Genomic DNA, 23556 nt, shown 5'->3' on the forward strand with positions numbered 1-23556 from the left:
GCAAGGAGCCAGGCAGACCCATATCTGGGAAACACTCTGTGCAGAGGGACAAACAAGTATTTCTGGAATGAATGGATGTCGAATGATTTTCATTAGCAAATGATGCTTCATTTTTCCCCCCAGTCTATATAAGTATGAAACAATTTTGTGGGTGTTTTTAAGGAACCATCAAGGAGCCAGTATGTGGTTAAGGTTCTGTTCGGTGGTATAAGGACTATAAGATGAATTGGTTAACAACTTAAATAGTACTTGTTGTGGGCCACCAAAGTGGGTGTTTTTTCAGTAACTCATTTAATCTCCACAACCATCTTGTGAGGTCAATACCTGTGAGCTACGGTCCATGGTCACTTCACATTTTGTCATCCCCTTTTCCACATCCTAAAATGTATGCTCTTTATGAGTGGGGGAAATTTCTGTCTTGTTCACAACTGTCGTGCACAGGGACCTAAACAGTACTTAGTACATAATAGGTGTGTAACAGACACTGGTTAAATGCATGAATGAATGAGGGTGTACCGTGTGTCAGGCACTGTACTAGGCCCTAAGCATCCCCAAACAGCCTCACCTACAACCCAAGGAACTCAAATCCATCTAGTTCTCCTGACAGGGTAGAATAAAGGGGATTATACAGAATCTTCATTATCAAGAAGATTTAAAATCAAGTATATATAGACTTATTCTGAACCTCATTCCACCACCCCTGACCAGCACTTTTGCCTGTGATTTTTCAATGACCTGGCTCTTTCCTACGGTGTGCATGTGTATTTCTTAATTGATAAAAATATCTCTTTCGCCTTAGAGAGGAATATGTTGATCTTGCTAATGTAATGATATATAACTTTCTTGCTTTTCTGGGTGAAATGCTAGGTGAAATATTAGCCAATATAGACACAAATCCTTTCTTCTGGGGTGAACAAGAGTTTATTGCACCCATGAGTCCAAATAGTTTTTAATAACCCATTGAGTCCACTCAGCTACAAAAGGGGTCCAGAGTTATTTTTAAATCTCCTTTCAAGCTCCAAAAATAGAAAAGAAATCCACTAATCCTACTCATTGCATATATTATGACTCTGCAAATTAATTTACAGTAGCAACATAAAAATTCTTTTTCTAAATCTCCAAGAGAGATGGCATCCTAGCTTCCAAGGCCTCTGCCCATATGGAACAGAGGCCTTCTCTCTTTTCATCCTATTGTCTTGGAAGCTGAGCCCGTATGTTAATCATTCCATGTACCATGGAGCGCATCCAATACACCTCTACCAGCCCATTGTGTGGGGCTTGGTTCACTATGTTGTATGGTGACATTAACATTCTTTCTGCCCCCACTTTGGCAGCACATGCAACAAGGAAAAGGTACTAAGAGTGACTTAGTGTGACCATTCTCCAACAATAAACAAAACCTCTAGAAAACTTCCAAGACAAAGCAGTCCTCCAAGTGAGGTCTCTGAAGGTTAAGGTCGTCTGCATAAACAGCAATATATAAGAAACACGCCTCCTTTCCCACTCAGCTCAATGAAAGAAAAATGTCTGCCTTGTTATCATTTGGGAGATCAGTGGGCAGCATAGGCAGGCAGGGAAAGCGTGAATGTGGACAGGGGCCAGGGACACAGCCATCTGATCATCAAAATCCACTGTGACCATGCAACCTACTTTGGCAAGGAAAAAAATGTTTACTCAATTACAAATTCCCATGATCCTTAACAAAACAACTCCCTTTCCTTTCATTTCCAGCAAAACATGTGATATTTAGAGTGGAAGAGGCAGAGCCCAGCTTGTCCTTTATGCTTCAAAATAATTTCTTATGTCCTGAGTTTTCTTTCATAAAAATTCAAAGTTTTGTCCTCTCATATGTTCTCTTTCTCCCTTTGTTTTTTTTCAACCTTTGGTCTAGAATGTCATTATTTCAGGAAAAACGGGAATAGAAAGTTCAGTGCAGAGATAGAAAAGCTTCTTCAAAACATATTGTAAAAAGTAGAAAACTTTTCTTTTCCAGCAAGACCCCAAGAACCTTATGGAATTGGGTTCCTTTATTATTCAAAGAGCAAGATAGCTTTTGGATGAATACAAGTTATCCAAGACTGAAGGCTCTGATAGAAACAGTAAAGAATCTCCATTTATCAAGAGGATTTTTTTTTTTAAATCAATGAAAACAGACTTATTCTGAGTCTGGTAAGTGGCTGTTATCACCTGATTTTATAGATGGGGCAAGTGAGAGACCTTATGTCCTGGCCCAGAGGCACAGAGAATGCGATGATGGAGCCCTGAATTAACCTGGGCTTTTTGCCTGTAAGCGTAGCACTCTTTTTACTATACCCTGCTGTCCTCCTCTCGGGCCCCCAGCAGAGTGTGTTTTAATACTGACATAGCCAACTTCTTCTCCCTGAAGATCAGCATTCATGGTGTCTACACATGGACCAAACACCTGATGACAGGCCATCTCATCTCTTTTCTTTCTAGGGGAATTACCACATCCTCCCTTTTACCCCATCCCATTCCCTGGTCAAGAAACACACGCACACACACGCACACATTGCAACTGCCAAAAAATTTAGAAGCATGACTTGGACTTCTTATGCCTTTTTGCAATTCAAAACTCAGACCAAAATAAACCATGCCTCCTTTTTTAAGTCAACCATATCTTAATCCATTTAGTCCCACACACCTTTAGGAACTGATTTCATCTCACTTATGTATATTGAGCCGCCCTCCCTCTCTCTCTGATGGAAGCCAGTGCCTCAACGTTATCCATTTATCTACTGTACTGCGCGTGCCCCTGTTTGGAGTTAGCTGTCAACACTTCACACATGTGAAATCAATCTATGTGATATTAACGTAAACACTGCGCATTACAAAGTGGTGGACACTTTATTGTTCTAACAACAAAAATAGGCAAAAACGTTTGCCTATGTGTGTTTTCTCCATGGCATAGATAATAACACAATATAAATGACACTATGCATTTTATAAGAGAGGAATCATAACATAAAAAAAGGTAAAAGCAAAGTAGGGGGTTGTTGGAAAATGCCTGATGTTAGGACGTTCTAACAGGACAGCGACGGCAGGAATTATGCACAGGGTAAAGATTTGTATGAAGAAAATTACCATTCCCATTCCTTTCCCCTCGTTGGTATTACGATCTCATTTCCTAATTGCAAGTGTAATACAATGAGTTTTCATAATGCTTCAATGCAATGGGGAGTCTGTTGCTTTAGTTTTAAAATAGACAATTCTCTGGTGCTAAGAAAAGAGCACATTGCCTTTAAGAGCAGTGTAACTGACAAAATGCAAGAATTTGGGTAGGATGTCAAGGCTGAAGCTTTTCAATCACCTGCCATTAATATGATTCAATTTATGCTTATGTCATAGGTTTAGACATTGCACAGTGCTGTGAGTGAGGAAGGGGCCTGAACAAAATACAGTGAAGAAAGCAGATGGTATGCTATCAAAACCCTTCAAGCCTAAAATAACCTTTTCCAAATAAGGAGGATAGTTAATTAAAACCAGGATATATTTACTCTATTCTGAATATCTCAATGTAAATAAAAATCAAAATGACACTACTCTAATGTCGGACTAAATGATGAAATTTCATCTATTCTATTTTTCTTTAATAGTTTCTAATCAAACTTTTCATTAAATAGCTTCATAAAATTCCACAGAGGGTTTATTTACAGGGACTCGTAGATTTAAAAGCCTTACTTTTATTGTTCAATTAAACTTGTTATTCAGTGGACAACATTAAAACAGCAGGGAGGGGGAGGTGTCTGGGCAGTTGGGCAAGGTCGTACCACAGAGCAAAGTCTATTTTCAGAGACGAATCCGGGGAATTTAGGTAAGTTATTCGGTGTACGGAGGAAATGTGGGGGTCATCTTGAGCCAAGAAAGAAAGCCAGTTCCAGGTTCAAAGCCACTGCCTGGGTTCTTGCCAGGCCTAACCCACTGATTCACATCCATGTTCCACTGGTAAGAAGGACATCAGGCCAGTTATAAAACCCACCCAAAGGGTAGTGACTCAGGGCAGAATAAACCTAAGGGTAACCAACAGTTGGCCCAGGGCAAAAGCAGCCATGACCTAACGTGGAGAGTCAGCACATGCTTTTTAAACAATCGTGACCTTTCCAGCAGTTTTCTAACAACCTGCTCCCTGTCTTTTAAAAGCAGATCAAGGCCAGGCATGGTGGCTCATGCCTATAATCCTAGTGCTCTGAAAACCCAGGGTGGGAGGGTCACTTGAGACCAGGAGTTTGAGACCAGCCTGGGTAATATAGAAAGACTCCATCTCTGCCAAAAATTAAAAAATTATCCAGGTATGCTATGTGCCCGTAGTCCCAGCCACTCGGGAGGCTATGGCAGGAGGATTGCTTGGGCCCAGGAGGTTAGGCTGCAGTGAGCTATGATGACACTACTGCACTCCAGCCTGGCTACAGAATGAGACACTGTCTCAAAAAAAAAAAAAAAAAAAAAAAAAAAAAGAAAGAAAGAAAAAAAACACCAAAAACAAAACAAAAACAGATCAAGTCCTGCCTTTTTCATGAGGCTTTCCCTGACCCCTCACCCTGACTGCCATCTCCAGCCACCGCCCACCCCACCCTCCCAGCTCACCGCTAAATTCCTACCAAACTTGCTTTCTGTAACACTCACCAAATATTAAATTTAATCATTGACTTTCTTGTAACATTAGTTCACCTTTCAGGTACGTTAATCCTGTCTTCCCCAATCCGATTTTTAAATCCTCAAAACAAGCAAGGACTATGTTTTATTTATCTTTTGAACACTCCCCTCCTACCCTTATTCCATAATCCCATTTAATAGAAGAAAGCAAAAAGTATATTAGTTAATAAAATAAACATTATTCAATCATAGGAAAGCAGACACTATCCTTTTGAGAAGGACCTTGGAGGTATTTTACGACAATTTATGAATTTCATGTGTCAAAGGTGTAGCTGCTAAATGCTATAAAGTCTTTGCCATCAGCTCCACCAACCATCCACCTGGTGATATGGCTAATAAAATTTGATTTTTACAGCCCAGGCATACTGTTACCTAAATTACATTTGACCAATTACTGAAGTCACCAAACGTGTGGTACAGAATATATACTGTGTAGAAAATTCATCTGTGGGCCCCCTGGCACTCTCCGTAATCTGACAGAAGTGTTTCAGTCATCTGGCAGTGTTTAATATTAGGAACATTTGTTTAATGCTAGTCACTAATTAAATTTATGTTCTTCCACCAACTGTTAGCTGGTTGGAGAAACCCACCGCCACATTTTAACAAACTCTTTAAAGCGGTGCTCTCTGGAAACTCAGATGTGTGACCAAAAGTGGGAGGCTGGGTAAGGGATGTTGGTGAAAGTACTCAAATCGGGTCAAAATAAGCTTTTCTGTTCATTCATTAACACGAAATACTCTAAGAAGTACAAACTAGTTGAAGGACAAACAACTAAAAAAAAAACAAAAAACTAATATTCTAATTATTAAACTAGCCATCTAGAAGCTCTTTAAAGGTACCTTTATTCCAAAAGAAAGATTCCACTTTAAGAGGCTGGAGGAAAAAAACAGTGTTAAAATTAGCTATACCAGAAGAAAGTTCAGGAAAACATTCAAAAGTCAGATGCTTGTGTTTGGGAGAACATTTAAAATTAATTTAGTAACTCTTAACAACCATTGTGATCCCTGTTGAATTGGAACTTCTTTCTATTACCAATTCTAGATGCAACAGCTTTGAAACTCCATGACTAATAACTCTTAAATTAGCCAAAAAGGTTAAAACATTTTTTTTTGTTATGTTACATTGTGAAACTCTAATTTTGAATACTCTTACATGAGAGAAAACACTCTTACAGTTTTAGTCTGTGTCAGGAAATTAGAGACCTCCTAGGCAGCAAGGAGGAAGCAGGGTTTCAGAGTGGGGCATACAAGAGAGAAACTCAAACACAAGTATTGAAAAAGGGAAGATTTGCAAATGCTGATCTCAAAACAGAGGGTATGTAAAAATATGTATTGCACCCATTTTTCTACTTGAATTAAAAGGTTATTTGAATATTAAAAACATGACAATAACTATCTCCTCGGAGAAGGAAAAAATAACTCGTACAAACACTAGTACCCTCTTACAGATTGACAATCATTTGATAAGCTAGAGTTGTGAAAGACATCTGGAAAAACAATTTATAAGGAAAAAAAAAATGTCATGGCCTTTAGAATCCAATGCACTTAGATCTTTTTGTTCCCCTTCCTCTCTCTCTCTCCCTCCTTCTTGGATCATCATATCCCTTCCCCTCATCCTCACCTCTCCTATGACCACACATCTACTTACAAAATCCATCCAGTAGCAACAACAGGGTTGCCGGAGTCAGGAAGAATCACATTTGAGAGGCCACAGTGGACTCCCCAAATCATGCTGAGGTCTACAATGTTTAATTAGAATAATCTGAATTGAATAATCCATAAATTTGGGATCCTTGGGGAAACATTAGCCAACAAAATCAAGGGATGTTCCAGCTCTAAGGGACCCTTGGCCAGGTACCCAGGAAGGATTCAGCAGGGCTCAGTCATCCCAGTGGTCATTCTACAGTGGTGATTCCCAGAGAAATGGCAGGGTGAAGGTAGGGGATCTTTATGCCTCTGTAAGCATAGGAATCCCATAGAGTATAGGAATTCCCTATACTTACAGAAGGGGAACAAGTACAATTTGATAAAGCTCCCTGGGGTGTTCCGACATCCCTGCCCAGGCTGTTGAGAACCACTGATAAGATCCAATCTCTTCAACAAACATGAGAAAATGAAGATGTAACAGAACAATGATCTTGGCCTGCCTCCCAGCATTCACTGCACCATGCAAGTTTCCCAAACTGATGATGTGCTATCTTCGCCTCCTCTGCCTATAGAAACACAGGACCAGTCAACTAGGCAGAGATGCAGCTATGTGGGCACATATCCATCTCTGGTGGGCACAGTATATGTATGCTGCGTGTGTACAAAAAAATTCAGGGACATGGGTATCCATCATCTATCTACCCATCTATCTACCTACCTACCTATCCCTTTATCCACCTTATAGTACTGAAGTGGTTACAGTTGGTGCATTTTTACAGAACCTTATAATACTGCAAAAGGAGTGATCAGTTAAACAACAACAACAACAAAATCTGAATAGCCAAAACCTTTTGAGAGAGAACTGACGTGAAAGCTTTCTGTCCCAAAGTCCAATTTCAAGGTCGATCAAGCAACTTCAGACTCTCTACTGGACAACAAATTCTAAATAATAATCTCTTCCTCATGGTAAACCGAGGCTGCCAAAGAGGCAGTGCCGAAATAGTGTAGGGGGCTGGGGGACAGCGCGGCAGGTGCAGCTGGTGGACTCCAGCCTGCCCCCCCATCACCGGCTCTTCTCAAGAACTGAAATTGACCAGGCACAGACGCGCAAGTATCAGATAGGAAAAAAAAAAGACTCACCAAACTCATCGCATATACTCTCGTTTTCTATGAGAGTCGGGTGGTCAAAGGTGTCCCGACAGTACAGGATCTGAGGGTTCCTGCTGACCACCGCAATGCCGCCCAGGGCTAACGCAAACTGGTCCGTTAGAATGGAAGATGGCTTATCCTGAATGCGTTTCAGCATGGAGCGGTACCGGCAGTACTGGGGGTAGCTGAGAACTATCACGTTCGTTTCTTCCTCGTCCTCCCCTAGACAAACGAGAAAACACTTCCATTACCCTCTTCCCTCCGACAGAGAACGTCCACGGCCATGGCATAATTTCAATAATCACTTCTGGTTTGGGACCACAGATGCAGTCTTCATCAAGACTCCCAGGCCAGCCAGTCCATCCTTGTCACAGTCTAGGGGACATCAGCATCCCTCCCCCCCACCTGGGCCCCACCTCACCCATCCAGCCCCACAGAAAACCTCAGGCTGCTTGCAGAGCCTCTTTATGGAGAAAAGAAAGAGTGTGAAGGCCTTATAGACATAGTAAGCAATGTTTGTGTCACCAGCAAGCAGCAGAACAAAAAAAAAAAACAAAAAAAAACTGTTTTGAAAGAAACTGACATATTTTGTAAGCATTAAAGTCATCATCATGGGGAAAATGCAGAACTTTGTTGAGCTTCTTTACAATTATTTCTACAGTTTGGTACCGTTCTTATATTGGATTCTACAGATGATCCCCAACTTCAGATGGTTCCATTTGAGATTTTTGACTTACGATGGTGCAAAAGCCACACACGCTTAGTAGACTTCCAATTTTGAAGTTTGAGATTTTCCACGGCTGGCGATAGATCCTGTCTTGCAATGCTGGGCAGCGCCAGCGAGCCACAGTTCCCTCTCAGCCACACTCTATAGTGCACCAAGTGGCCACAAGGTTCTGCCCAGTGATGGGCTAAGGTAGGCGAGGCTGAGCTATGATGTCTGGTGGGTTAGGGGTATAAACACATTTTCAACTTATGATGGTTTTGTTGGACGAAACCCCAAGGAGCATCTGCATAATCTTTGCAGGGCCTGGAGCCTCTGAAAAGGTCATCTGGCCCCAGAGAGCTGTCCATGAGTCTAAATAGCATTACCATCTGCTGGGGGTCATTAGTGCTGTTCAACAAATATTTCCTGTTGTCTTTATGGGCTTGTGGAAAGACTGTTCTTCCTACTCTCTTGGAGTTCAGTAGCCATAGCTTTGTGACTTGTTTGGCCAATGAAATATGACTGGAGTGGGTGGCTACTCTAAGAGCCTATGTGCCACTGACCACAATTTCTCTTTGCCTTTGTTCTGGCCATCTGTAATGTTTCAGATAGCATCTACTCTGGCAGTCTGGGTTTTGGGAGCAGAACCCCTGGTTTATCCAAAGGAGACATGTAACATAAGCAGAAAATAAACCTCTGTTGTTTTAAGCAACTGGGATTTGGGGGCCATTTGTTATTGCAGCATGATCTATCCCAACTTGATGGATACATCCACCTTCTCCACCCTCCCCATTCCCGTACCCCCTGTCTTTTAATGTTCCTCAAATCCATCTGGTAGCTTGGCACATCTCAGAGAACGATGCTGAGAGGTCTCCCCAAGCATCCTTATGAGAGAGTTCCATCAGAACCAACTTAACTCAGGAGAACATTTCAGCAGATTTAGTGAAGCTTCCTCTTACAATGATCTTAGTGCTTATTTACACCTCACTATATTTTGTGCTCATTTGTAAAAACCAGATTCTGCATGGATGAAGCCTTCCTTTATCTTAAGCTAGAGAAATGGCAAACACCCCCTTTAGGTAGCCCTGATGCCCGAACATCAAGCTGAATTTAGGCTCCATGACCCAGTTTGCTGTTACTCTACAACCACACCATCAGAGCGGTTGTGAGCAATTCTCAGACTTGTCACTTGCTTATCCAAAGAAAAAACACTCAATATTTCAAGCCCTTACCATGCTGCAGGGAATTGCACAAGACAGTTGTTAAGGATACTGACATTATTATAGCCATCTGGTAACCAGTGGGAGACGAATGAGCAAGGACAGAACATAATGATGGAACATAACTAGTACCAATGGAAGGTGTGCATGTGACCTTTTCAGATAGGAGGCCAATACCCAGATGCATTTCTAATTATGTTCACTTAGTTCCTCAGGCTGGAGGCTCCTCTATGGATGGAGATGTTTAGCGGCTTACAAGATGACATCTTCTAACCATGTACATTTCTTAGACTCCTGCCTGGTTTGTGGGTAGCCACTTCGTCAGCTGGCACACTTAATTAAAAGGAACTATATTTACATTTAAGGCAAATTTCCAAATGAAAACAAGTTTTGAGATGCATATATATGTTCCAAGATACTCCAATCTGAGATTTTTACAGCAAAGACATTAAGTTCACGCTTTGGGTTCAGATCTGTGCTTTTTATACAGTTAAAACACAAAAAGACTAAGTGGAAATATTCACCAAACATGGTCAGAACTCCAGAGAATCTAAGCGTTATTTCAGTCTAATTGTATTATTATACTCTATTTGTCCAAGACATTGTGAATGAGAGTGTGGGGTATAACCAATAACTGCCAGGACTTACTCCTTTTATCATGTGCAACACCTAGAACCACCTCCTGTATACAGTAAATACTGTGCAAATACCTGTTGATCCCAAAATTCTATCTTGGTTGTGCCATTGGCTTTCTGTGATGGGGGGAAAGTTGCACCAGTTTCTCCAAGTGTTCTTGAAATAAAACTGAAAGAGTTGTGCTTCTCAGGTTAAATGAATGTGAAAGAACAGTTACTCCAGATCTAGTTTCATGGAAGAAGATATCCCCTGGACTCTTGGGACCATTTCACTTCTTTCCTATCATTTCATTCTTCTTCTGGTTTTCTCTGACCACTTTTCATTAGGATGCCATCTCTAATCTCTTCCTAATTCTCTGTTCTGGATGGAGTCAGCTCCCTGGCAATCTTATGTGCTTAGAAATGGCCTCTTTTTTCCTATCCATCTCATCCTAGCACAAAACATGTAACCCTTTTTCCTTCATGTGCTTCCTAAAACACTAGCCAAGCCATGAATCCTTCTCTTTCTGCTGGAAGAAAAACAGCAAGTTCCCTCCACTCTCACGGAAACTAGTCCTACAACTGTCTACTCATTCTGGAATGAATCAGATTTGGGACTACCTGCATCAGAATCACATAGGGTGCTTAGACAAAACCAGAATCCGGGTGCCACCAAGAACCACTGACTCAGAATCTTTAAGATTGAGGCATAGGAATTTACTCTTTTAACAAGCATCTCAGGTAGCTCATGCATACTAGACTTTGAAACCAGTAACTCTAATTCTGAGGTTAGCTTTTTGCATAGATTTATAGTAATATATTTATTTTGGACTTTGAAAAAATATATATATATTTAATATATCTATTCAGTTGTCAGATACATATTTCTCTTCTTATTTCTCTTCTAACACACCTAGTACATAGGGCAGAATACACCAAATTCCCTTCTCCTTTCTACTTTTTCAGGATTGTTTCAGGTATCACAGAAGATAGAAAATGAAAAAAGCCCTCTTAACTAAAAATATGAGGAACTGAGGGACTGTTTCACTATTTAGAAAGCAGAGCAAATATTAATATTGATTATTATTAATGTATTAACATTAATATTGATTATAATATATTAACATTAATATCAATCATTATCACTATATTGGCATTAATATTTATTAATATGTTGATATCATATATTAATATATAATATAATATCTATTGCATAATATTGTTATACATTAATATGTTAATATTATTGGTACTGATAATAAAACACTAAAATTTATTAAGTTCTTTCACATAACACACCTCTTTTGTTCCTCACAATAACCCTGTTAGTAGCATTACTACTTGTTACTATTCCCCAATTTAGGGATGGGAAAACTGAAGTTCAGACATACAAGTCATCAGTCCAACACCTCAAAGAACTAAAAAGTGATGGAGTTGATGCTATAACCCAATCTTTTAACTCCAAATTTGATGAACTTTTCATTATGACAAAATTCCTCAAAAAATAACAGTAAAAATAATAATAACGATTTAATTAATTTACAATATTAGGGATGAGGATGGTGGCCTTTGATCAAATAAAATATGAGACTCCCGTTTCTTGTAAAACTGTGGAATTTGACCAGTTATAAGCCAGAATTCTTCTACTCTGGTTTAGTTAGCTTGTTATTATTTTAAAACACTGCAATCCCATTGTAATGATTTAACATTATCGATACACCTTTCATGTATATCAACTTTCTACTCTCTACCCACGTGATAGGAAACAGTGCCAACTCTATGTTTTGCCAGCCTGGAACCTACTTCTCATTAACTTCCTTCCATGCTAAGAAGCTAAAGGCACAGGTGGGACCTGGTCTAATGTGGCGATGCTTGGGGAGGTCAAAACAGAAATGATGATAACTTTGTTGCTTATGAACAGAACCACCCATTTGGACCAGAATTTTCACAGTGTTTGGAAAGAAGCAAATTTCAAACCTTGCAATTAGACATCCCCAGAGGAGTTTCCTTAATATTTACAAAGCCACAGAAAGCCCATGAGACCTTCAGGGCTCCTCTGAAAATGAACAAAGCATTCTGGATGAGAGTGGAGAGAAGACCCAGAGAAAAGGTGGGGCCTGGAAGAATCAACAATTCAGTGAGGTCAAAGTTTCACTGAGTGAAGTCATTGCAGTTTAGGTGACATGTTTATTTTATTGCAGAAAATATTTTTTTTCCCTCACGACAAGGTGTGGTCACTTTAATATGAAAAGTGTCTGAACAGAGCATAGAATTCTGAGTTTAGGTAGAGCTTTCCAGATACAGAATTCCATGCTCCTAGAACTGCCTCCTCAGCCTTTGCATTAAATTAACTTGCTTCTGATAACAGCTATAAAAATATTACACTGTTCAACAGCTAGCATGTTTTATTTTGCCCTAGTACACTGAGAAACAAATAAAGCCAAATAGTCCTTTAAAGAATTCTTATTTAAATTCCTCAGCTACTTCTTTCTTCCTTACCCATTTCATATACACATAAGCAAACACTCCTATACAACGTTACCCACAAAACAAGGGCTGCCAATAAATGCCGTGTAGGATATTTTCCCCTTTCCAGTTCATAACAGGACCAGCAGATAAGTCTAAGAATGACTAAAGAATGGATAAATTGCATATTTGTTTAGCAAAAGACAAACAAAGTGTTCCTGGAACAAAGATTTTCTTTCAACCCTACCCACATAGGAAAAGAAATCAAAGTACTACCCTAAAGAGTATTCTTCTAACACACTCTATTTGGTTGTAGTTGGTTGAGTTAGATATACATTACTTGATTGCAGTCAACAGAAAATGATTAGCAATAAATTGCTGGTACCCAAAACTGAAATTTTAAACCATAATTATGATATTCTATTAAAATGTCACCTCATTCCTTAACTCCCCCCTACCAAAAAAAAATGTGAATATGCCCATTTTAAAACGAAATATTCAAAGGGAATAAGAGACCCAAAATTACTAAACCTCATTTCAACTTCAATAAAAAGAACTTTGCCTATTAAAAGTTAATACCTAAAGTACACTGCTTGTAATGCTCAACCAAAATTACTCTAATCCTGTGCTTATATCATAATTACACGTTTTGTTAACCTCTCTCAATGTCAATTTTTCACTTATTTATATATTTTCAAAGTCCAAAACAGAATTCCACAGAGAAACTGTAATTATAACGTGAGACTCCACCCAAGCTTTTCAAACAGTAACTGTATACCATCGCTTTAATCCTCAGAGTTGGGCTGGGGTGGGGAAGAGGTGGGGGGAGAGGGTAAGAACAGGCATTCATTCTGAATTGCGCGTTGCTCAAGTTGTCTTTGTACAAAGAGAGATGCATGAAATAGCAAACACAATGAATTAATGGAGCATTGACTTTCAAATATCCATAATGCTATTTTTTTAAAAATAGATAATGGTGGCCAAATGCACAGAGGCTGAAAACATAAATTCCGGAGGAGAAATTTGCTTTTATCTCTTACACAACAATTTAGAAATGCAACTTTCTTTTTCATTCTTGGGGGAGGAGAGGAGGCTTGTTTCGGAAACATCACACTATTATGCTCACTGAAAACCACTATAATCTACTTCTAACATCAGTAAGCTTAAAAAAAAAAATCTTTAAAAAAACCTTCGCACCAGGATTTTATAGAGCCTGGTGGAAAAAATATGCATGTTCCTTCCTGCACCTAATTACCTCAACTGAAAAATCTGCCAAGTATTTTGCCCTTTAGTTCTCTTAATCGTATTAGGGCAAATGCATTTGGATGCCAATAGAAACAAACATTTAAAGATTTTCACTTAAAAGATTCCAAATATGTATGAAGGCTGTTTGAGACACAATGTCCCTTGTGCTTCAAAGACAACATACAGTTTTCTTTCCTTTTTTAAAGTAAATATGAATTTGCTCATGTTATAAAACTTGATGTCTAGTTTTGAAACAATTTAAGTAAAATAATGTCAATATGAGAGGCTCTCACAATGATTTATGCTTCCTTCTGTTACTTTATTACATTAGACATTCTTTTCTCGAAGCTTTATACTTTTCACTGTGCTCCTAGCAACCAACCAACGGCAAAGCATCAACTTTATATACCTGGCACTATTCCAATTCTTACTACTATTGACAATTATATTGAAGTTTCCATTTAATTGCTGCTCTGTTGTGACACCAAATATTTGTCATAATTAGGCATTTCCTATTTTTCTGTCCATTTACTTTTGATTATTACTGAAAATGAAATTTTTTATTCCAGAAAACCTAAGCATGAAAATTCTACAGATAAGAGTAGCTACAGCTGTTACTATCATTACCAACATTGTAACATGCAGTATAAAAAAAAAAAAGAGAGAGAGAGAGAAAGAAAGAAAAAAAACAGAATATAATTTCTCGGAAGGTAATTTTCCTTTCAGTCTAAGTGCTCTTATTCATCTTGCAGTTACTCAATGATTTCCTGTTCTAATTACAGGACATTATACAGAAAGACATTTGTAAAAGGAAAATGCAGCAGAGCATATGACTAAATAGCTTGAATTGGTTGACAGTGTTTAAAATTCCAAAGTTGTACATCAACTTTATCAATTTGTGGTTACAGCTCTGTGTAAATGTGTGCTGTGTCTCACCATAGTTTTAAATACCTCTTAAGGCAGTAAACTTAGTACCCAAAGTTAGTACACATCAAAGGGGGAAAATACATTTGCAGTTAAACTGATGTTCGAGAGTCGAGGTGGGGGAAGATCTGTTGGGTTTTTTTTTGTGTGTGTGTGTTCCCCCCCCCATCAAAGCTGTTACATTGGAGGCATGCCAAGGCAAGGAGTGGAAAATATTAATAATAAAAATAAATTAAATGCCTGATTAAAAGGGAGCGAGAACAAGATTCCATCCGGAATAGAAATGAGAATGCCACAAACTATTTCATAAAAACAAGCTGTGACGTAAATTACACATCGGTATTGCACTATTGTGGTTATTTTGAGAAATGGTTTGTACTGTAAGTCAGCTGGTGCCGCCCCACCCTTAATGATTTGGTAATGCTCGACACAGTAAGCAAGGGGGGGGCAGCCCTGAGATCGCTGAGAGAGAAAACAGACCTAGCCATACAGAACCGGCAATAAAAAGATAATGTACTTTTAACATAACAGAACAAGGAGATTGGCTTGGCTTTATTAACTAAAAAAACTGCTTTAAATGGTCCCCAGCTTGCCATTTGTTTTGATAAATGGAAACACAGATCTTCCCAGGATAGGCAACAAAAACATCAGTGGAGAAGTTAAAAAAAGGAAAATGTGGGAAAATATATCAGTGCATGGTTGCAAACGGAACAAAGAATATTTCAAATGCAAAAACCAAGGGTTTGAACCAGCTGTTTCCAAAAGCAAGCCACTTAAAATAGACGGACACGCAAATATAAAAATATGTATTAAAATATCAATATCAGCTTTTGCCCTTCCTGTTGCTTCATCACTCAAAAAAGAAAAACAACACAAAGCTAAACTAAAACCTAACACTGCCATTCCTCTGAGTAATGAAATTAGTGGGACTCAAGCCAGCTACACCTCCAAGGTGGTCCCAAACGGCCACTGAATTCTAAGACACATTCGGGAGCCACTCTGGATTTCATCTTGAGAATTTTGCATCTTATTACCATATGACTCATCTCAACCAAATTTAAATGTCACACGAAACAGGGATTATGCAATAGGTACTGTATGTCTACTGGTGAGACCTCACAGCCAGACTGACCGCATTTGAGATGTGATATTCTATGCAGCCTGTCCTACCTTAACTTGCCTCTTCTTCACAAGGGGTACCTTTAAGCTACAGTTAGCCATTCACTTTTAGTATAAATGAGTTTCAGTACTAAAGAAGAAAATATAAAGAACCTATGGACATCAGGGAGTCAGGGCCTAGACAAAATTTTTCCTACTCTAAAATTATACTGAAAATTTTCTAAGAGGTTAACTAATATGTTTGTTTGTTCACTAGTGACCCAGATAAGGCCATTATTATATTGGATTTAAACTTAGTTAAGCTCAACCCCTCTCTTGATTTACAAGGAGCTACCACTAGGACCCAATCAGCCCCTACGGTTACCATGACAAGGTTGCTATGAGAGAAAGAAATCTGACCATCATTAGCAGAACTGGCCTTAAAATCGTAACAACTTCTGCTATACTTCTCCTGAGACTATCCACATGGCTTTGTATCTTTCAAGTTGTATCTTACATCTGCCATCACTGCAAGAATTCCAGTTCCATTGCTGCAGCAGCTGTATAAACCTTTGGCATTTGAGAGACCCTCCTAAACTCCAAACTCATGAATAAACCTAATTAAGGTGCAATACTGGACAGATCAATAGCTAAATGATTAACTTCCACACATCAGTTTCTCAGCATGTAAGATCCAAATGTGGGCCTTAAACAAAATGACAAATCACTACTTGTCGTGACTTTCACTGACATGATTATTCCACAAATAGTCAACACTGATCAAGCTACATCTTATAATTGCCAACACAGTTTATATCAGGAAAAAAAGTATGTATGGAGAGCTAAACGCTAAACAATGTAGGATTGACTAATATTGATCATTTAATGCCTAGCACTTAGGAGGCATTCTATACACATAATACACACACAGACACACACACCCACGTGTATGTGTGTCTGTGTGTACATATAATGATACCTCTACTTTCATTAAAACTGTGTGGCCATTAAAATAATTGAGTTAAATAACATTTCAGGTCTTGTTATATTAGGTTACAAAAAAAAATGAAGGTATGAAATAATATATTCAGCCCCATGTGTTTTGTTTAATAGACTTACTGAGATATAATTCACATACCATACAATTCATTCATTTAAAGTGTACCAGGTTTTAGTGTATACAAAGTTGTGTATCTCCCACTATGATCAAATTTAGAACATTTTCATTACCCCACAAAAGCTGAACACTTCTGCCCCCACATCCCCACCCCCACCCCAGTCCTAGCTAACCATTAATCTATCTACTTTCTGTTTCTATAGATTTGCCTATTCCGAATATTTAACATAAATGGAATCATACAGTATGTGGTCCTTTGTGACTAGCTCAGTTCACTTAGCACGACTCTTTCAAGGTTCATCCAGGTTATAGCACATATCGGAACTTCATTCCGTTTCATGGCTGAATGTTTCATTGTATGTATATACTACATTTTTTAATCTGTTCCTCTATTGATAGATACACGGGTTGTGTCCACTTTTGAGCTGTTATGAATAATTTTGCTATCAACATTTATGTGTAAAGTTTTTTGTGTGCACATATGTTTTCATTTTTCTTGTGTATACCCCTAGGAGTAGAATATGCTGTGTCATATGGTAAGTGCATGTTTATTCTTTTGGGAAAATGCCATATGATTTTCCAGAGTGGCTGCACCATTTTACATTCCCACCAGCAGTGTAGGAGGATTCTGATAGCTCTACATCCTCACTAGCACTTGTTACTGTTTGGGTTTTTTGATAGCCATCCCGGTGGGTATGAAGTGGTATCTCATACTGTCTTGTATAATACCTAAAAATAATTAACAGTGGGTGCCTCTAGGTTGTGAGATTATCTGCAATTCTTATTTCTCCTTTGGTTGCCTTCACTTTCATCTGTGCAATTTTTTAAAAAAGGGAACATCTGGCAAATTTATGTGGAATCTTGAGGGACCCCAAATAGCCAAAACAATCTTGAAAAAGAACAAAATGAGAGGACTCACACTTTCTAATTTCAAATTTTACTACAAAGCTACAGTATCAAAAGAGTATAATACCGGCATAAGGTAGACATATGCAACAAGGGAATGGAATAGAGAGCTCAGAACTAAACCCTCGCATCCATGGTCAATTGATTTTTGACAAGGGTGCCAAGACCATTCAATGGAGAAAGGACAGTCTTTTCAACAAATGGTGGTGGGAATGAATACCAGATATCCACAGGCAAAAGAAGAAAGTTGGACCCTTACTTCCCACCATATATAGAAATTAACTAAAAATCAATCAGCAACCCAAATTTAAGAGCTAAAACTATAAAATTCTTAGAAGAAAACATAGGAAAAAAATCTTTATATTATTTCCCAATGGTTTCTGAAGCATGACACCAAAAGTACATACAACAACATCAAAAAACAGATAACCGGACTTCATCAATATTACAATCTTTTGCGCATCAAAGGACACTATCAAGAAAGTAAAAAATCAGCCACAGAATGGGAGAAAATATTTACGTATCATACACATGATGAGGGATTAACATCCAGAATATGTAAAGAACTCCTGCAACTCAATAACAAAAAGACAATCTTATTTTAAAAAGCATAGGACTTAGATAAATATTTTTGCAAAGAATAGATACAAATGACATGTGAGAAAATTCTCAACATCATTAGGGAAATGCAAATGAAAACTACAATGAGATACTATTTCACACCCAGTAGGATGACTACTATAAAAACAAAAACAAAAAGTACCAAGTGTTGGCGAGGATGTGGAAAAAGTGGAAAACCCTTGTGCATTGCTAGGGAGAATGTAAAATGGTGCATGGTGAAAGAGAGTCTGAAAGTTCCATAAGAAATAAATACAGAATTGCCAAATGACCCAGTAATTCCACTCCTAGGTGCATACCCAAAAGATTTAAAAATGGGAACTCAAGTGGATACTTATACACAAATATTGATAGCAGCATTATCTCAATAGCCAAAAAGTGAAAACAATCCAAGTGTCCCTCAATAGAGGAAGGGATAAACAAAATTTGGTGCATACATAATAGGATATTATTTAGCCATTAAAAGGAATGAAGTTCTGATACATGTTACAACATGAATAAACCCTAAAGACATTATGCTAAATGAAAAGAGTCAAACATAAAAGGACAAATATCATATTATTCCACTAATATGAGATACCTAAAATAGATAATTCATAGAGACAGAAAATAGAATAGAGTTTGCTAGGTGCTATGGGGGCTGAAAAGCTTGGAAGGAATGCAGAGGTATTATATAACAGGTACAGAATTTCTGTTTGGGATGATGAAAAAGTTCTGGAAATAGTGGTGATAGTTACACAATATTGTGAATGCTCTTCATGCCACTTAATTGTACACTTAAAATGGTTAACATGATAAATTTTGTATTATGTCTATTTTACACAATAAAAAAGGGGGAACATCTGGCCAGAGTTATAATTTCTGTGTAGATGCATTCTTTGCTGTTTTTTGGAAGGAAAAGAGGTGTCTCTCCACTCAGCAACTACAATATATCCTGGAGGGCACAGAATCAGTGTTCTAATTCCTTGGTATCCCTCCTAGACCTTTGAGAATGTTAACAAATGTAACTGCCTATAGACACTGTTGCAATAAACACCTGAGCCGCCTATCAAGGAGTAAGAGCAGTCACCCCATTAGTTCACCCTGGGCTGCACTAATAGCAACAGCGCTTCCCAAAAGGCAGAAGGAGTCTGGAGAAAGTTCTCTGCCCAACATCACTGCAGTCATTGGCTAGCAGGCCTTTTAAGACAAAGGGTCATGAGTTTACGTTGTCATCTCATTTTGGTGACTCCTTTTTTAAAAAAATAATCTTACTACTTGAGGAGTTTGTCCACTGCCCTCAAAGTGCTGAGCTATCTCCCTGCAACTGCACTGCCTGCTGGGAGCTCGCATGTAAGGTGTCGAGAGAGTTTTAGAGGTTGCATTGTTTTCCTTCACCTTATCACGGGGCTTCTAGAGTGGCTCAACAAGGAAAGGAGGGCAAAGGCCTCTTTCTTCTATCAGTGACTCATCTTAAATCAGTCGCCTTCAAACTGGTGAATCCCTACCCTGTGGGTACAAGAAGACTTTCTGAGGGGAACCCACACAAGGATGGGACGATGGTCAACTGTATATTACTCACTCCTCAATTCACCTCCCAAGAATGGGTCAGCACTCAGTGCAGCCAATCTCCTTCTTCACCCATCCTCCACCCCCGGTCTTATTATGACCACTGGAGAGTCAAATCAAAACATTGGTTTCAGAGAATCTTCCTTTAGTGATATATCAAGACACCTCAAACCATAGGCTTTTTATCTTTTCTTTCTTGCACATATTTCTGTTAAATGGGAAGCTTAGCAGTAGAAAGACAATACTTTGGTCTGTGTTAGGATGCTCTGAATTCAGAAAAGCCAAACCAATAAAGGTTAATGATGCGGATTCCTTAAAATGTAGCTGGAATGCTCTGCAAGGATACCAGACTTTTTGACATAAATTGTATAAACCTATGGATAAAAGTTTCAGATGATTTATTTCGGAACTGTTAGGCTTCATGAAATAGAGATTTTTAAATTTAAGATTTTCTCAAATCATATATAATGTTTATTCTAACTATGGTTATTCACCATATTATTCATCATGTTCAACATTTTTAAACCTATTAACAAAAAACTTATTCAAACTTATGATAAAAAAAATTTAGATATCCACCTAAAATTGGGCAAAGGAATATATAGGTATATTTTTTTCCAAAAATCTTTTAGAGCAGCACAATTCAATAGAAACGTAAGGTGAGCCAAGTATGTAATTAACATTGAAAATGTAAAAAAAAAAAACCAAGTAAATTAATTTTAATAATCTATTTTATCTAACTCAATATATCTAAATTATTATTTCAATATAGAATCAAGATAAAGAATTACTAGTAATATATTTTATGCAATTTTTTTATACTAAGTTTTTGAAATACAGTGTGTATTTTACATTTACATCATTTCTTGATTGGACAAGCCACACTGCAAGGGCCTAAGAGCCACATGTGGGTAGTGGCTACAATATTGGGCAGCAGCATAGTTTGAGAGAGTCCACCAGAAAAGAAATTTGAAAACCATTGTGTTAGACAACCCAGGCCTGAAGAGGCACCTGGCAGAAATGGAGTTGTTCTGGGTCTACAGCACAGGCCTCAAGGTGCCTTTTAGTCTTGGACTCCAGGATCCAGCCATCTCGAGAAAAGAGATTCAGAAACATAACTGGGAGAAGAGAACAGAACAGGAGGGAAAGCCCCAGAGTGACTGTCGTTTCATTGTTTTGATACCCAAAACCCCATTAAAGGCCAAAAGGTAGCAATAGTGTCATTTTAGGAAAGATCCTTGTTTGCCACCTTTGGTTCCTGGTAAGTAATAAAAATCAATTCCCAGTAAAATAACAATAATAAAAATCTTCAACTGTAAAACCTGGTAAGAGCTCTCTCCTCTGGGTTAAACCTACCCTCCTGCTGTAACTAGCTGTGAGTTCACCTGGTGCCATGTCCACAAACCATCTGCTGTTTTCTGTCACGACGCCAGCAGAACATCAGTTGTTCAGAATGGGTACTTTTTTCTCTTCCTTTTTTCTAGTGTGCGCAATACTAAAAGTAGTTTAACATCTGAAGGAGATACTTATAACCCACTGGAAACTGAAACTGCTATTCAATCTCACGGCAATGCAGTCATATAAAAACTCCAGCACCTTCTAATATACTCTCGCAGCACGCTGAGGAGAAACATCATTGAAAGCTGATGATACGGATATGCTCTGTTTTACTTCCTTTTTGTACAGTGTTAGGACTGAGTAAGCTGATGTAAGACAGCAGGAGGAGGAATCTGGTTTATTCACATTTCCCATAACACTTATCATCCGCTGAAAGTCATTTCCACGGCCAACGTCTTCCTTTCTTCAATCCCTCATATCCAAACCTACTTCCCTTTTCACACAAAAGACACAATAAGCAAATTGCTGGTGACTAATATATTAATTCCAGTTATAATTCTGCGGTTTCACACCACGAGTTACCAGTGCTACAGATGCCTGTGCTGGGTATCTCTTAGCTATTTCTGTGTGATGGTTTATGTTTGCAAGGGGGTGGCAAACTACGGGCCAAATCCAGCCCGATGTCTGCTTTTGTGAATAAAGTTTTATTGCAACACCGCCATGCCCACTCATTTACAAACTGCACTCCAGAGGCACAGTTGTGTAGTTACGGAGTTGTGCAGCTGCCACAGAGACCCTACGGGCCACACATCTAAAATATTTACTATCTGACTCTGCTGGCACTTGAATATATTATTGCTTCCAGAAATCTGCTAATTTGGATCATTCATATCAGCTTAATTCCTAAGATAAAGTTACTCGGCAACATTTCACTGTACTTATTTGCTCATGTGGGGCTCCCCTTTCCAGAATCTGGGTTCTCTGCAGACCAGAAGCTAGTCTTTGGCGTGCCTGAAACCCTAACGCCCTGGAAACAAGTGAAGCAGGTGACAGACTTTTAATTAGCGTTGGTCTTTTTCCTGGTTATTCACCGTGTGGTGTGCTCCTGTCCTAACCCTATTCCCGGATCTGTTACCTATTCTCTCTGCCTTGCTCTGTGACCCCTGCTGCAATGTTTCCTCTGCTTCCTGTCCCTGAACGTCTCAACCACCCTTCTGGGTTCTTTTCACCCTAACCGCACCTGTGTACGTCTTCCTTTGGTTCCCTTTGTTGAGCCTTGGGTTCCTAATCTATAAAAAGCACTTAAAAAATGGTGACTTCCTGGGAGGATACATGAGTTAAAAGGTTTCAAGGAGTTGGGTTAACCTAGGGCATAATAAACACTCCGTAGGTATCTGCTATTATAATATTACTGCTTTGCAAGTTTTTTCCCAAAGTATGCCAAGGAATACTAGTTCCTGGGGGGAGAAGGGAGCACATGACCAAGTGTTATGTGGGAAAAGGGCACAACAGTATGGAAAACACTGAGTTTAACAAAAAGTTCTGCTGACTGTGTCCTTGGAGCCTTGAACATGTGAAAAGGACATTTTGATCCACAAGAGGGAATATGCTGCCTTTCCATTTTACCATGAAATCCTCTCCCTCCTGCAGCCTCACCCCCAACACACTTTTTTGTCATTCATGGCTTACCTTGACAAGTAGCGATCCTCTGATCATATTTTGGGGACATAACATGTACCCAAATTTGACTGTGGTGGTTGCCTCCCTCCCTTGAACTCCCCTTCTCTGCATACACACCCTGCTTAACCCTGCATAATTACAAATAGTTTACTATGCATTGTGCAATCACTCATCTATATAACAACTGAAAACTTTTAAAGCCTTTTTGTGTGATTAGATTCACTTAATCCTCCCAGAATCTCCCTCGGGTCTGTCAAGAATGCCCCCATTTTATACACAAGGACACGGAAAGCTCAACGAGGTGACCAGGGTCATCCAGCCATTGCCCCAGGTTATCCAGCTAATGGCTGGGACAGGTCACCTGGCACTAAGTCCCACACTGTTCTTGTCACACCCAGGCTGCCTTCTGCTTGACTCCAGACCTCCGAGAAAGACCCTGGCAGAGTCATGAGATTCCTGGTCGACTGACGGAGATGCTCAAGTGGGCTGGTGGCTTGAGAGTCCTCGTGACTCTATGAACTAATGAGAAGCAAACTTCTGGTTTCAGGTTGTACTATTAAAGGATCCCTTCCGGTCTCGTGTTCAAAACAGTCCCCCAAGTGAAGTTTGG

The 23556-nt window shown here is 39.0% G+C and overlaps 1 protein-coding gene across 1 annotated transcript in view; it reads right to left on the bottom strand.

Moving 5' to 3' along the window:
* The window catches only part of ARID5B (AT-rich interaction domain 5B), a 176684-nt gene that overhangs the window by 83466 nt on the left and 69662 nt on the right, over positions 1–23556 (bottom strand). Inside the window, exon 4 of the mRNA XM_069460027.1 lies at positions 7458–7688. Coding sequence (XP_069316128.1) covers positions 7458–7688 — 231 coding nt within the window. The remainder of the gene's footprint in view (positions 1–7457; positions 7689–23556) is intronic.

This window comes from Eulemur rufifrons, chromosome 28 (assembly GCF_041146395.1).
Source record: "Eulemur rufifrons isolate Redbay chromosome 28, OSU_ERuf_1, whole genome shotgun sequence".
Lineage (NCBI taxonomy): Eukaryota > Metazoa > Chordata > Mammalia > Primates > Lemuridae > Eulemur > Eulemur rufifrons.